General features: G+C 35.7%; 1 protein-coding gene across 3 annotated transcripts; it reads right to left on the bottom strand.

The window, feature by feature from the left end:
- Positions 1-310: 310 nt before the first annotated feature.
- On the bottom strand, positions 311-14,991 carry LOC134235937 (negative elongation factor A-like). 3 transcript variants are annotated; one of them, XM_062718114.1, is made up of 13 exons: positions 14,772-14,991; positions 13,920-14,091; positions 13,532-13,693; positions 13,095-13,184; positions 12,240-12,385; positions 11,884-11,947; positions 11,408-11,506; positions 10,840-10,862; positions 4,789-4,918; positions 4,044-4,270; positions 3,265-3,364; positions 1,102-1,305; positions 311-770 (listed from the first exon to the last, which is right to left on the bottom strand). In XM_062718114.1, the coding sequence occupies exons 1-12, from the start codon at positions 14,970-14,972 to the stop codon at positions 1,127-1,129; spliced, it is 1,593 nt and encodes a 530-aa protein (XP_062574098.1). In that variant the 5' UTR covers positions 14,973-14,991; the 3' UTR covers positions 311-770; positions 1,102-1,126. The 3 variants fall into 3 exon arrangements, with proteins under 3 accessions (XP_062574098.1, XP_062574099.1, XP_062574097.1); XM_062718115.1 differs by lacking the exon at positions 10,840-10,862 and adding an exon at positions 6,642-6,664; XM_062718113.1 differs by lacking the exon at positions 10,840-10,862 and having other exon boundaries at positions 11,385-11,506.
- Positions 14,992-15,059: the final 68 nt, after the last annotated feature.

The raw sequence follows: 15,059 nt of genomic DNA, 5'->3' as shown, positions 1-15,059 counted from the left end.
CACTAGGATGCTTTCACATAAGTTTCAGCTTTTCTGGCCCAGTGGTTCTTGAGAAGAAGATTTTTTAATGACCCCACCCTATTTTTGTATTGTCTTGATTATCTACCCTTGGAAGGAGACCTGGCCCTTTATTTTAACAATTTAAATTTCCCTTCACCCAAGGATGCTTTGTACCAAGTTTGGTCAAAATTGGCCCAGTGGTTCTTGAGAAGAAGTCGAAAATGTGAAAAGTTTACAGACGGACAGACAGACAGCTAGACGGACGACGGACAACGGACAAAATGTGATCAGAAAAGCTCACTTGAGCCTTCGGCTCAGGTGAGCTAAAAACTGTTAAAAAATAAATTTTTTCAAATCAAATTTATGTTAGTACATGTACCAGTGTCTGTATGTGTTTCTTATCATCATTCAGGAGACCAGTCTAGGACCTGATAATAATTAAATATAATCTTTAGAATAAATAAACCGTAGATTTGTTCAAATTCTATTCCTCTCACAACTGTAAGCTTTAGGGGTAGTGAGAACTATTGTTTGTTTTTTTAAACTCAGGTGAGCATTGAGGTCCTGTAAGCCTCTCATTGTCAAAGTTACTATTACACAGCGGTTTCTTATGACAATCAGTGAACATGAAGGCTGTCCGAGACACCATCTTTACGGCAGATGACGGGCCTGACAAGCAATAAGAATGTGAGATCTGGCGGCGGATTCGTCAAGGATTGGGGGAGTTCCAGGATCTGAGTTCTCCATCTGCCCTCATCTGATACTGCTTCCTGTAATACATGTATGATAAGAATATTAGCTACACCTATACAATGTCTGTAATACTTGACTTAACAAAGATGTCAAAGACTGATTACAGATGTGAGATATTGTGTATGCAATCCAACTTTAAATGTTGTCATTTAATTCCAATGACATGAAATAAGGCACCAGGTTTTTGAAAGGTACATGCTTTAGTCAATTACCATTCATTACGTCTCTGTTTCTGGTTCTTTTGAAGGGTAGGAATAAATGTTTTGGATAATTACCAACAATTATACATGTATCTCTGCATTGTTTAAGGTTTTAAGGAGGGGTGGGGTAGATGTTTGAGATAATTACCATTTAATAATAACCCTGCTCTGTTTCAGGTTTCGGGACACTCGCGATATTTTTTGATCCTCTTCCACTCCCCCGTCTCGTAGTTCATCTGGAAGAACATGTCCGCCAGCATGGCTTTGGATGAGCCGTCTGTCTGCTGGATAATCTCTTTGTTTTCACTCAGTCGGATACTTAACACATTACCCTGCTGGGGGCACGGATTGTCTGAAGAGAAATTTGTTCAAATAGAGTTGACTTGTCAATATCTACCACTAAAATCTTTGATACAACTAATTAATTTTAAGAATTTAAAAAAGACAAGAGGCCCATGGGCCACATCGCTCACCTGAGCACCAAGGGTAGGACTAGTATAAAATGGCTTTTTATTGTAAAGTTTAAATCCAAAAGTAGTCCCATGACCAATCATGGATTTGCTATTTTTTAGAAAATGATTGAGAAGAAGATTTTTAAAGAATTTTCCTATATATTTCTATGTAAACCTTTGGTCGGCCATTTTGGCCCCGCCCTACCCCCGGGGGTCATGATTTGAACAAAATTGAATCTACACTACCTGAACATGCTTCCATATAAATATGATGAATAATGGCTTTGTCATTCTTGAGAAGAAGATTTTTAAAGAATTTTCCTATATATCTCTATGTAAAACCTTGGTCGGCCATTTTGGCCCCGCCCTACCCCCGGGGGTCATGATTTGAACAAACTTGAATCTACACTACCTGATCATGCTTCCATATAAATATGATGAATTATGGCTTTGTCATTCTTGAGAAGAAGATTTTTGAAGAATTTTCCTATATATTTCTATGTAAAACTTTGGTCGGCCATTTTGGCCCCGCCCTACCCCCGGGGGTCATGATTTGAACAAACTTGAATCTACACTACCTGAGCATGTTTCCATATAAATATGATGAATTATGGCTTTGTCATTCTTGAGAAGAAGATTTTTAAAGAATTTTCCTATATATTTCTATGTAAATTTTTGGTCGGCCATTTTGGCCCCGCCCTACCCCCGGGGGTCATGATTTGAACAAACTTGAATCTTCACTACCTGAGCATGTTTCCATATATATATGATGAATTATGGCTTTGTCATTCTTGAGAAGAAGATTTTTAAAGAATTTTCCTATATATTTCTATGTAAAACTTTGGTCAGCCATTTTGGCCCCGCTCTACCCCAGGGGGTCATGATTTGAACAAAATTGAATCTACACTACCTGAACATGCTTCCATATAAATATGATGAATAATGGCTTTGTCATTCTTGAGAAGAAGATTTTTAAAGAATATTCCTATATATTTCTATGTAAAACATTGTTCGGCCATTTTGGCCCCGCCCTACCCCCGGGGGTCATGATTTGAACAAACTTGAATCTACACTACCTGAGCATGCTTCCATATAAATATGATGAATTATGGCTTTGTCATTCTTGAGAAGAAGATTTTTAAAGAATTTTCCTATATATTTCTATGTAAAACTTTGGTTGGCCATTTTGGCCCCGCCCTACCCCCGGGGGTCATGATTTGAAAAAATTTGAATCTACACTACCTGAGCATGTTTCCCCATAAGTTTCATCTTTCCTGGCACAGTGGTTCTTGAGAAGAAGATTTTTAAAATGTACCACTAAATTTTCATTAATTCCCAATTATCTCCCCTTGAATAAGGGCGTGGCCCTTCATTTGAACCAACTTGAATCCCCTTCACCCAAGGATACTTTGTGGCAAGTTTGGTTGAAATTGGCCCTGGTTCTTGAGAAGAAGTCGAAAATGTGAAAAGTTTACAGACAGACAGACGGACAGAAGGACGCCGGACAAAATGTGATCAGAAAAGCTCACTTGAGCCTTCGGCTCAGGTGAGCTAAAAACTTGTATAAAGAAATTAACTTTATAGTGTCAAACCTCAATATCTCAAACTCAATGGGAAAAAACTTTGAAATATCTGAGGATTCGAGATATATTGAGAGTATAATATGAAAAGAATTAATGGTTCGGACTTTCATTTCACTTTGACATAATTATGATTTCTAAGACGTCACTGTTTCACATACTTGAAATAAACTGTATTTCTGTGTAGATTTCATAACAGATCACTAAATTTAGCCATAAAAAATATTCCAATGTTAACATTAATATTTTACTTTACATCTTAAAAAAATTATATTGTACCTCTAGATCCCGCCATAAAGCCGAGGATGAGGGCTTTTTCCGGTCGAGTGACTTTGTTTGACGTCCGGAACATTTCCTGTGCCTCCAACATCTGTTCTTTCTGAAGTCAAAGATTTTTGTTTAAATCATTTCATAAAATATACATGTATCACTATTTGATTATCTTGCTGTGGTATAATAAAACATCATGTTTAGGCTACCTAAAATTGAAATTCTGGTTCTCAGGCCTGCACGCATCCGTTTTGAGGTAGCTGCATTGCTAATTTTATTGTATTGTTGATAAAATAAAAAGTTGTATTGCGGAGACCAATCCAGAAAAAAAAGTTCTGTTCTCATTTTTTTCGTAGTTTAGTATTCAAATATCACTTCCGGTAGCCATTTTCAAAGAGATTTTGGCTACTTCGTTTGAAAATAAATTCAAAGACATTGCCTAAGATGTTCACATGCTGAAAAGCAATAGATAAAGCAAACCTTTTGATCAGACATGGAAGGTATATCTGTGATTAAAAAAATTATCTTTATTGTAAAGAAAATTCACAAATTAAAATTAAAAATACACCTCCCTCATCTACTTTATTGTCAATAAAATGATAAATAAAATGCCTCCCTCTTGCATCCGTTTTGGAGAAAATTGGTCTGAGAACAAGATAATTAAATTTAGACAGCCTTAGATGAAAATTTTATGCCACCAAAGACTACAGTAAAACTTGTCACATACAAACTAAATTTAGGTCTTGGACTCAAAGAAAGAGAGGAAGAGAGTCCATTCAATGACTTACTGTGAGAGAGAGCCCTTTCTTCTGCTGTGGAGCTGCAGCTGCTGTGGGCTGGGACTGTGGATGAGAGTTCTGATTGGGTAATTGCTGAACATTTGTTTGTAAGGCTGTCTGTGGTTGGTTGGTTTGTATTGACGTTTGTGTCCTGATCTGTGATTGGCCGAGCTGTTGCTCTAACTGTTGTTGGAGATTATCTCTGGCCTGTTGCTGAGTAGCTGTGACAGGGGAAACTGTAAAAGCAGAATATAACATTCAGTCTTCTCTAAAACAAACTTTGTGTGATGTAAATTTATAATTACTGAAATGTGAGGATGATTTTTTTTCCACTCTTAACTACAGTATACTTTCTATAAGAAGTCGTAAGCCATCCAAGACATATTAACAGATTCAATCCAAACTTCATTACCTCGACCTTTTCACCATGACCTTTGACTAAGTTATCAAAAATCTATCCACATTTTTTCAATTCTTCTATCTCTACTCTTGAATACTGTGAAATCACAAATTTTCATGGGGGTTTAATTTTTGTTGTTTTTGAGGTGTGGAGAGACCCACGAATTCATGTCCACCACGAAATGTAAAGTGTTACAAACATAACTACTTAACAATTCTTCATCCACGAAATCAAATCCCCACGAGCCAAGAGTTTTTCCTCAAACTACTAAAATTTGACCCTACGAAAATATGTGATTTTACAGTAGACTGACAAAATGAGAGACAAATACTTTGAATATTAGTGGACACTCACCAAAAGAAGTGGGGGGTGTTGGAGCTGTGAGGCGTGAAGCAGCAGGAGGGACGTAGGTAACAGTGGGGGTCGGGGTGGACAGGGAGACCGTCGTCACGCCCGGTAACGTGGTAGTGGAGGTGGACAGCTTCTGTAAAAAATTATAAACAGAAAAAAAATTAATCAAAACTAGAAAACTGACCAGTCAGCAAGGGCCCCGCCATGGGGTAGAATTAATAGGGTGCAGCTTACGGAATGATTAAAAAATGTACGAAGAATAAGCAACAGCAACAGCAACTGTATTCTTAAAATTTCAAGATAATTCCTGAATATTCAAAAACCTGAAAATAATATCCTTGTACTTACATTAGGCAGTAAAGAACAACTTAATGTATATTTAAACAATTATGAAGAATTTGTGTTATATAAAATGCCAGCCTTGAATGAATGCAAATATCATGAAGGCTTGACCTTAACTTCAAACAAACAGCAGTTGCAGACAAAGGTTTTCATTAATCTTAAAGTGACAGAATAAAGAAAAGCCTACTAAATTTTCTGCAGCTGGCTAGATAATTAATCCCAAGGGATTAATTGTACCTCTCTCATCATTTTCTTCTAAAGTACAATAAGAACTTTTTCAGTACCGGTATTAATGATAGAATGGGGTTTTTATACAACTATTCTAAAAATTAATAATATGCTTGAATTAACATAAAGTGAAAAAAGTAAATCAAAAAATGGTTCAAAAAATCCTCTTTAATCTATTTCTTGTTATTCGAATTCAATGAAATCATAACTATTTAACAAATAAAAATTATAAATAATTATTTAAATCCACATTTCAGAGTGTTCATAGCATTCCAAATTGACTTAACTTCAAAACAAACTTCATTTGCAGACAGAGGTGGTAATTCATCTCAATTTGACAGATAAAGATAATGCTCTGGATTTTCTTCAGGAGGAAAGCTAATTAATCCCAAGGGACTCATAGCAGCATTCAGTTTTACAATAGGAACATCTTCAGCAGTTATCTCTCTTTGCCAATGCTTTTGTATATAAAGTTAAGGAATCTACCCCACCACCCCAGCTCCAAACCAGGGGACATAGAGAACCAAACTTAGCATCAAAATATGTATTTCTGCCTACTGAACTATCATACCAAATTTGTACTTGATAGGGCAGCCATAAAAAAAGTTGCCCATTCATTCTTATGCATATTTAAGGAATCTACCCAACCACCCCAGCTCCAAACCAGAAGACATAGAGAACCAAACTTAGCATCAAAATATGTATTTCTGCCTACTGAACTACCATACCAAATTTGAACTTGATTGGGCAACCATAAAAAAAGTTATTAGAAAAAAACAGAAAATTTGTGGACGGAAGAGTGACAGACGGACAGACAGACAGCTAGACAGACAGACGGACAGACAATGTGATTACTATAGGGCACCCGCAAATCCTTGCGGGGCCCTAATTACTTAACACACAGACTTTATCAATATATAAACAGAAAAAAATTAATCATGATTACTTAACACACAGACTTTATCACGATAAATGATGATTTTCTTTATACAAAACATATCTCATCAATCAATAATGATCCCTCAAACACTTACTAGTATGGACTGTTTCACAAGAAAGAAAAAACTGATCATATGTGAAGCATAATGTGGGGTATAAGAAGCAGTGGTTGGGTTGATCTATATACTTACAGAGGGGGCAAGAGACACTAGACCTGCAGCATAGTCTGGAGTATAAGAAGCAGTGGTTGTGTTGGTCTATATACTTACAGAGGGGGCAGGAGACACCAGACCTGCAGCATAGTTTGGGGTATAAGAAGCAGTGGTTGTTTTGGTCTATATACTTACAGAGGGGGCAGGGGACACTAGACCTGCAGCATAGTCTGGAGTATAAGAAGCAGTGGATGGGTTGGTCTATATACTTACAGAAGGGGCAGGAGACACCAGACCTGCAGCATAGTCTGGACTATTAGATGCAGTGGTTGTGTTGGTCTATATACTTACAGAGGGGGCAGGAGTCACTAGACCTGCAGCATAGTCTGGAGTATAAGAAGCAGTGGATGGGTTGGTCTATATACTTACAGAAGGGGCAGGAGACACCAGACCTGCAGCATAGTCTGGAGTATAAGAAGCAGTGGTTGTGTTGGTCTATATACTCACAGAGGGGGCAGGAGACACCAGACCTGCAGCATAGTCTGGAGTATAAGAAGCAGTGGTTGTGTTGGTCTATATACTTACAGAGGGGGCAGGAGACACCAGACCTGCAGCATAGTCTGGGGTATAAGAAGCAGTGGTTGTGTTGGTTTATGGGTCATTTTCAAAAAATGTCCAAATTCCTGTTATACAAGCTTTTTTTGAAAATTTTGCAATAAAAATCAAATTTTTTTTACCCGATGAATTTAACAACAATCTACAAGTGTAGAAAAAAATTAAGTGCGATTAAAAATTGACTTGAATACTGAAAAAAGTCCTTCAACCTGAGTAAAATTAAAGAGAATTGCTTGTGATTTGGCCGGATGTTTGACTTCAACTCTGATTATTGATGTAGTAAATATAATTAAGCAGTGTAAAATGACCTTTATCGTGTTGTACATGTTTAATACTGTCTAAATGCATGCTAAAATGTGATTGAAAAAGAGTAAGAATATGATTTTTTTAAAGTTAAGTTTGTGTTATTTTGGCCGTGTCCGTGGAGTTACCAGGACATAAAAGTTATCTGTAACAGTTATCTTTCCTAAAGAAACTCTTCACTATCAGCCTCCCTCTTTTGGTCTTGTTCCCGCCAAAATATCATGAGACACTTTACACAGATCTTTTATACCATAGGCACAATATGTGGTTGAAGGCAAGTTTGATTGCAATAGTAATTTATTTTTAAGTCCTAGAAGTTACTTCGGTATTGTGATGATAAATTAATTTGCCATTTCTTTGATGCATTGAGCAAGTTTATAACAAAATACCTATCATCGAGGAGCTGTGCTTTATGTTCATAAGTCAGTTATTGCTTTTATACTTCCAATCATTTATATAATAATTCCCTGGTGTTACTGTCCATTTTGTTACTGCAAGAAAAGTTACTCTAAGGATGTATCTAGTTACTCCATGGACAATTTACATAGAAAATAATTTAAAAGAATGAAAGTTGGAGTCATATGTTTTATTTTCCTCCCTTATTTAAAACTATCCAGTGACTAATTTTGTTTTAAAATGCCAAATTATTTACTAAATGTTTTTACCATTAGAAAATCATATGATTTTGCAGTCTTGGTTATGCAAAGGACAGAATTGGGTAACTCCGCGGACCAATTGAAAAAAAAACCCTTTAAATTCCCAATTTTAATACAACATTTGTGTAAAGTTTATTATAATATAAAATAACAGAAATATTTTTATCAAATTGGCATTTATTTTTCATATTATGTTTCCATGAGCTATAAATTAATTCAATAAATAATTTGAGTAACACAAAGGACAATGTTTGGTAACACAATGGATGTAAAAACAATTAAATATTTATGTTATTAATATACTCTTGCATGTTCTTTTGTTTCTGTAGGAAAATATACAACTTTTATTTCTTCTGAATAAATTGAAATATAAAAATTCTTTATGTAATGCAATCATATCCCCTTTTATGCTCTTTAAAGTAACCAATGGTAACACCATAGACAAATTTAGTTACTCAAGGGACACAGCAAGGATTAAAGATAGAAAAATGAAACAAGCGTATTGCATATGGAGTGGTAATTGTGTTCACTGTATTGCAGAAAACAAATGTGGTGGGATATTGCAATTCAAGTAACAATAAATAATGAAGTGCTAAAAATATATGATGGTTAAAAATGGTAACACAAAGGAAGTTTTTGGTAACACAAGGGAATGTGAAATAAGGCAGAATATGATTTGTTTTCTTTAGTCTGAGGATTCTAGTTATGTTCTCTTGATGAAGATGATGTAAACAAGACACATTAAAAAGTTGCAATGAAGCCAATAGAATCCAAGACGTAAAAGATAGATTTATATCATTGAATTGCAAATACCTTTAAAGTTATATCAGATACGGAACATTTCTTTGCAAATGCATTTAAAGTCCTTTAATCATGTAAACCCTTAGATGAAAAAGTCACAAATTGTTCATAACTGTTCTAAAAGGATTTCAAAAGATTTTTTTAAGGAGACAATGTACCAGTCATTACCCTAGAATACAGTTTTGCATTTAGTTGAGGATGTTCTTCAGATTTGTCCAACTGAAATCCCTCGTGACCGTTCTACATCCTGTAAAAGTTGGTGCTGAAAGAAGTTTTTAACCTTGGATGTACATAAGCTTTTGGAAAGTGGTGGTGAAGATTATATAGTCGAGGCAGCATTGGACAACAACAAGGCCAGATATGGTGGCAGACCACTACATTTCAAGCCACTTTGTTGGATTGTTACCCTGAAGAACTGTCAATGAAAGTTTGGCAAACGATCAGTGGATACAAGAGCAAAGAGGGCAGAAAAATATCAATGAAAAAAATGAAAAAGAGTACAGATTAAAAAAGTCCAGAGTTCCTGATAGGAAATCCGACTAAAGAAACTGAAAAGACTGACACCCTGGAAGAGAAAGAATTGGAGTCAATAATGAACATCAGACTACAGATGAAGAGAAATCAGATCCTTTGGAAGAGAGACTTGATAAAGATACCGAAAAAATGAACTTAAATGTATGCACGGGATTAGACAGAACCTAAAACCATGTTCCTTTTTAACAGGCCAAAAACTGTAAAAAATAAAAACTGGTATAGCATTGCTAATGTTTTAATAATATTGTCACCATCATATCTTGTAGATGTGTATTATGTAGAGAGCTCATTGTGGAAAGAGGCTAGCTGTATATAATTGAAATGAAAATGTAAAATCCATAAAAAGATTAATGCATTCTATATATTTGAAATCTGGTCATTTACAAATACATGTACATGTTCTAGTTTCACAATTTTTCTTCGTTAAAAATTAGTTCTAGCTGATCTAAGACTCATCTATGTAAACCTTTGAATCTTTTAAAGGTGTCCTTTGTGTTATTTTTGTCATTGGTGTTACAGCTTCTGCTTGGATATGTAAATACACTAACAAGTACTGATCAATGATTCAAAGTCATGTGATAGTAATTATTTATTATTCGGGCATAACAATTTGATTTCATTTTTCTACTGTCATATATTTTATGATTGGATAGTTATGTCTATGTCGTTACTGTTTTATCCTTGTTGTTACTAGTCAGACTCAAAATGTATAATGAAAGAAATCCCCCGCCAATTTTTTATGTTAAAACCATATACTCTTATATTCACCTCTAGGGTAATTTCATTACTATCCTTTTCGGAAGGAAGGAGAACAACTTTATTATTTCTTTCTAAGTATTACACAAAATATCCTTAGTGTAACCTTTATGTCCTTTGTGTTATGCAAATATCCTTGGTGTTACCAACACATTTTTCCTATATTTATGTTCTAAATCTTTATACAATTTTATCGAAACTTGCAACACAGTACTGTCGTTTTCTAATACTAAGTTTATTTGCAAAGCAAGTATTTTGTGCTGAGGTAAATGATGTATGCCTTAATTAAACGTGTAAGATATATACAAAAGTTACAACACTTAATTAAACGTGTAAGATATATACAAAAGTTACAACACTTACAACTTCCAGCTATACTTTATCTGATAATTTTCTGTTATGAAACTTCAGTTTGATTCAATAGAATAATTTTATCACTATGTTGAGATTGTTATTCTAAAAATCTTAATTTTTTTTTAATTATGATTTTACTATGACTTTTAACTAAGTAACACCATGGACATTTATTGTTGGGTCCATGTACATATAATGTTTTTTTAGTATATGTTAATAGAATTCTTTGTGCTTTAACATTGTTTATGCATCTATGATGTTTGAATGCTAAAATAAAACTTTAAAAAGTTATGATTGCCACATTTATTTTAAAATTTGCAAAATACTGGTGTTGGAATTTGGACAAATTTTGAAAATGACTCTTATACACTTACAGAGGGGGCAGGGGACACTAGACCTGCAGCATAGTCTGGGGTATAAGAAGCAGTGGTTGTGTTGGTCTATATACTTACAGAGGGGGCAGGGGACACTAGACTGCAGCATAGTCTGGAGTATAAGAAGCAGTGGTTGTGTTGGTCTATATACTTACAGAGGGGGCAGGAGACACCAGACCGGCAGCATAGTCTGGAGTATAAGAAGCAGTGGTTGTGTTGGTCTATATACTTACAGAGGGGGCAGGAGACACCAGACCGGCAGCATAGTCTGGGGTATAAGAAGCAGTGGTTGGGTTGGTCTATATACTTACAGAGGGGGCAGGAGACACCAGACCGGCAGCATAGTCTGGGGTATAAGAAGCAGTGGTTGTGTTGGTCTATATACTTACAGATGGGGCAGGGGACACCAGACCTGCAGCATAGTCTGGAGTATAAGAAGCAGTGGTTGTGTTGGTCTATATACTTACAGAGGGGGCAGGAGACACCAGACCGGCAGCATAGTCTGGAGTATAAGAAGCAGTGGTTGTGTTGGTCTATATACTTACAGAGGGGGCAGGAGACACTAGACCTGCAGCATAGTCTGGAGTATAAGAAGCAGTGGTTGTGTTGGTCCCTGCTGCTGCAGCTGCTTCCTTCTCTTTCTTCCTTTGTTCTATCTCTTCCATTTCTGAAATTCAGTAGATTTGCTAGTCATTACTAGATGACTGTGAACTTAAAATAATTCAAATGAGAAATGTTTAAGATGATGCAAGAGGATTTTATTTTTAAAAGTTTAACTCCATGATTACTTTAAAAATCCTGCTTAGTAAACAAAGGATAAAAATAAAAAACATGCCTCAATGAATTACACATGTATTTGTTTTCGAATTCAAAGTTGCTAAGTACATTGTGTATGAAAGTTTTAAACTATGCAATAGCCTTCAATTTTTTAGGAAATATATGTATGTCAGACCATGGATATAACCTTGGATTCATACTACAAAATAACATCAACATTACCTCATCCCGTACCCTGATCAGATGACAACTTAATCCCCTACTGACCTTGTATTTTCTTCCTTCTTTTTGCTTCCTTTGGACCCAGGGGTAGAGCTTCCAGCTCCAAAAGCTAAAATTTACAAAATAATAATTTAAATAAAGAGAAAAATATAATTTGTAAAGTATCTGAAAAGTAAAAGTATTAAAATATTCACCTGGAAACACAATTATTATGGATCTTTGAAGAAGTATGATAAAATCCTTACTAATGATTTAAAATGATAAAATCCTTACTGATGATTTAAAAAAAACAACAACAATACACTTGTTATTTCACATCGTTCTCACCCCAGCACACATGCTAGCACTTTAACCTTTATTCCTCCTCCTTTATTAGAGAGTTCTTATATTAGCACTCTGACCTTTATTCCTCCCTCCTTTTTTAGAGAGTTCTGTCTGTGTCCTGCTAGGGGGTTTCCCTGCAGTGAGTTAGTCCGCCCTGGCACAGTTCCTGGGGATCGGAATCCGGCTGAGGGCGGGGTTCTCCCAGGGAGGCCCTTCAAGGGGGCTGAAATCAAACATCAACAAATCAACAAAAAATCATTTTAACTCTCAACTGAATATACTGAAAACATTAGAATTATGAATTCAAATTGTTCATGATTTTTCCTTTGAACAAAAATAATCCATAGCAAAGAAAATATGAAGATGTCTAGGAGTACCTGGAATAAGGGCAATATATTTACTGTATACTGGGAAATTTTCGCCCCCTTTAATTTTCGTCCCATGCGCCCTAGTCTGGCGTGGGCGAATTTAAAACGGGGCGAATTCAATGTAAACAGTATAATATCTTAAATCAAAATCTTTTTGGGCGAATTTAAAACGGGGCAAACTTGTTTTCAGATGTGAAAGGGTGAAAATAAGACGGGGCGAAAATAACCCTGTATACAGTAATCAAAATAAAAAATTCAATATTCTTTTCTCATTCTGCAATCCTTGCATCATTTGCAACATACATGTATGAATGTCATTATGCCAGTGCTTTTCAATTCCAGTATTTACATAATACTCTTACTAGGTTCAATGTGTGTTGATTCTTTTAATAGATACAACAAATTTGTATGATTATGCGTACCATGTACATGTAGATAGGGTGAATGTCAGAAAAAGAATATAAATGTTTTGCAAGAGACACTGCTCTTTCATTTTTTGATACACAATAATTGAGCAATGGATTAGTTGTGGAAGTGAGTTCTCTCCCTTTCCAGAGTACTTACTGGTGTCGTCCATCTTTTTGGCAAAGCTGCGGACTTTGTAGGGAACACTGTTAGGAGCATTGTTTTTTTTATTGTTGGCCACTTCCGAGGCTGTCAAAGGAAGAAAATAAAAACATTCTCTGTCTATGAATTCAACAACAAGGACATTATCTTAAACCATTTATCTGTGTTATTGAGATCGCTAGAACTTTTAGCTCAAGTGAGCTATTGTGATAAATTTTTAAATTCTTAGAAGTTTGCCAGATCATATTCACTCTTTTTTGCCTTTTTAACCTACCATTATTTCAAATTTCTGATATCATTGCAGAGTTAGATAAATTTTGCATTTCAAAACAAAGAGACCTGACTGTATTTAGGGTCCTCACTCAGATTTCTGTAAAGTCTGGTCGCATTACTCAGGTTCCTAATTAGGCCAGACATTTTGGGAGATTACTTACATTTCTGTAAAAGTTCGGCTCTGAGGATGGCTGACTTGGGTTTCCGTTTCAGGGCGAAGTGTTTGACGGGCTGGGGGAGGGGTCCAGTGGTGGCTACTAGTGCCGTCTTATTCAGGAACTGGCATTCCATGGGTAGCATCCTCACTCCCGCACACTTCTTCACTGAAAAATCAAAGTACTAGAAGTATAAGTACTGCAACAAAAACAAACAAACAGTAAGTATAAACCTTGGTACTAGATGCAATTCTCTATTTACAGTTATTTTATGCAGCCACCTTATCAATTATCACAGTTTTATTCAGGTTTTGCATTGGAATAAGACTTCTCCACTTACCCACTTCACTGATAATTCTCCACTTACCCACTTTACTGATAATTCTCCACTTACCCACTTTACTGAGGTCTGTAAGAATTTCCATGAAGGTGGAGTTACTGTTATCAAGTTCTAAATTTAGACATCCTGTACTGGGGTAAGTCTGGAGGATTTCCGCGATGGTCGACACCCACTGATCTGTGTCATGTGTTGCTAATGCCAGAATATCCTCAAGGTCACCTTTCCACTAAAAAAAAAAATTTAGTCATAAGTAAAAGTAGTAAAATCTTAATGTAATTTTATCAAACTCAGATCTGGTGATCACTACTGTAGTGTATTGGAGTAGATCAGAGGATCCAGTTTCAAACATATTGGACCTAGAGAAATGTGTTATTCTAATGCAACTGTTTTGTGAAACGTAATTTGTTTGGAGAATGCACAGCACATGTTGGCATTTGAAGCAATACAATGATCATTAAGGACAGTGAAAGCTTTTGATTGTGTCGCAGTGTTTGAAACTCACAGTAAAATTAGTTAGACATGCAGGACTGACTGCTGGTGAAAGATGTCAGCCCTGCCAAAAATGTACCAGCCCGAAGAAATAATTGTCTTTTATAAGTTCATTTACTACCTGGCCATCAAGACAACATACACTGTTTTCAAATGCACCACTCTTGCTGTACACCAAAATTTTAAGATATGAGGCTTAACAACTCTTTTGTTTACTTAGTGTTTGGTTGTAACAATCACATCTTTTTTCAAAATAAAAGCAAGCAAAAACCACTGAGAGAATGAAAAGAAACCACACAAACGACTTCCATCACAACATAATTGGTTTTATTTCTTTATGAGAAACATTACAAAATTTTTAAAAGCTAAAATACAATCAGAATATTGAAAAACAACTTCAATGTTTACAATTTTTACCTGTTCTACGTTTCGCCTTGGGATGTGCAGAAACGACAGCATGAGTTTGACCTTCACATGCGGCTGTAAGGTGTGAAAACAAGCATGGATACTCTGTAACTTGTTCTGACTTAGTTGGGAACATATTGTCTTGCCTGACCAGAGATCGTCCGTAGATCCTAATTTATTGTGAAGCCATAGTGCAGTGTCGCCGGAAGCCATATTGAAAAGAAATTTTCAGCCAATCTTACGAAGTATGCGATTGGACAGAACGCGGGATGACGTAGTACTCCTGAGGGTTATACTAAA

Source organism: Saccostrea cucullata, unplaced genomic scaffold (assembly GCF_032062105.1).
Source record: "Saccostrea cucullata isolate Sc308-1 unplaced genomic scaffold, CSIRO_AGI_Scuc_v1 ctg1034, whole genome shotgun sequence".
Taxonomy (NCBI): Eukaryota; Metazoa; Mollusca; class Bivalvia; order Ostreida; family Ostreidae; genus Saccostrea; species Saccostrea cuccullata.
The sequence above is the reverse complement of the archived record's forward strand: the minus strand, read 5'-3'. Positions and strand labels throughout refer to the sequence as shown.

What these genes read in the sequence shown, in the direction of transcription:
- LOC134235937 (XM_062718113.1), bottom strand. Translation starts at nt 14,972, where the DNA reads ATGGCTTCCGGCGACACTGCACTATGGCTTCACAATAAATTAGGATCT. An exon ending in AAAAGGAGGGAGGAATAAAG is followed by an intron (nt 11,948 to 12,239) that starts GTCAGAGTGCTA and finishes TGTAAATTTTAG; the next exon opens with CTTTTGGAGCTGGAAGCTCT. An exon ending in CTTTATGGCGGGATCTAGAG is followed by an intron (nt 1,306 to 3,264) that starts GTACAATATAAT and finishes ATTTCTCTTCAG; the next exon opens with ACAATCCGTGCCCCCAGCAG.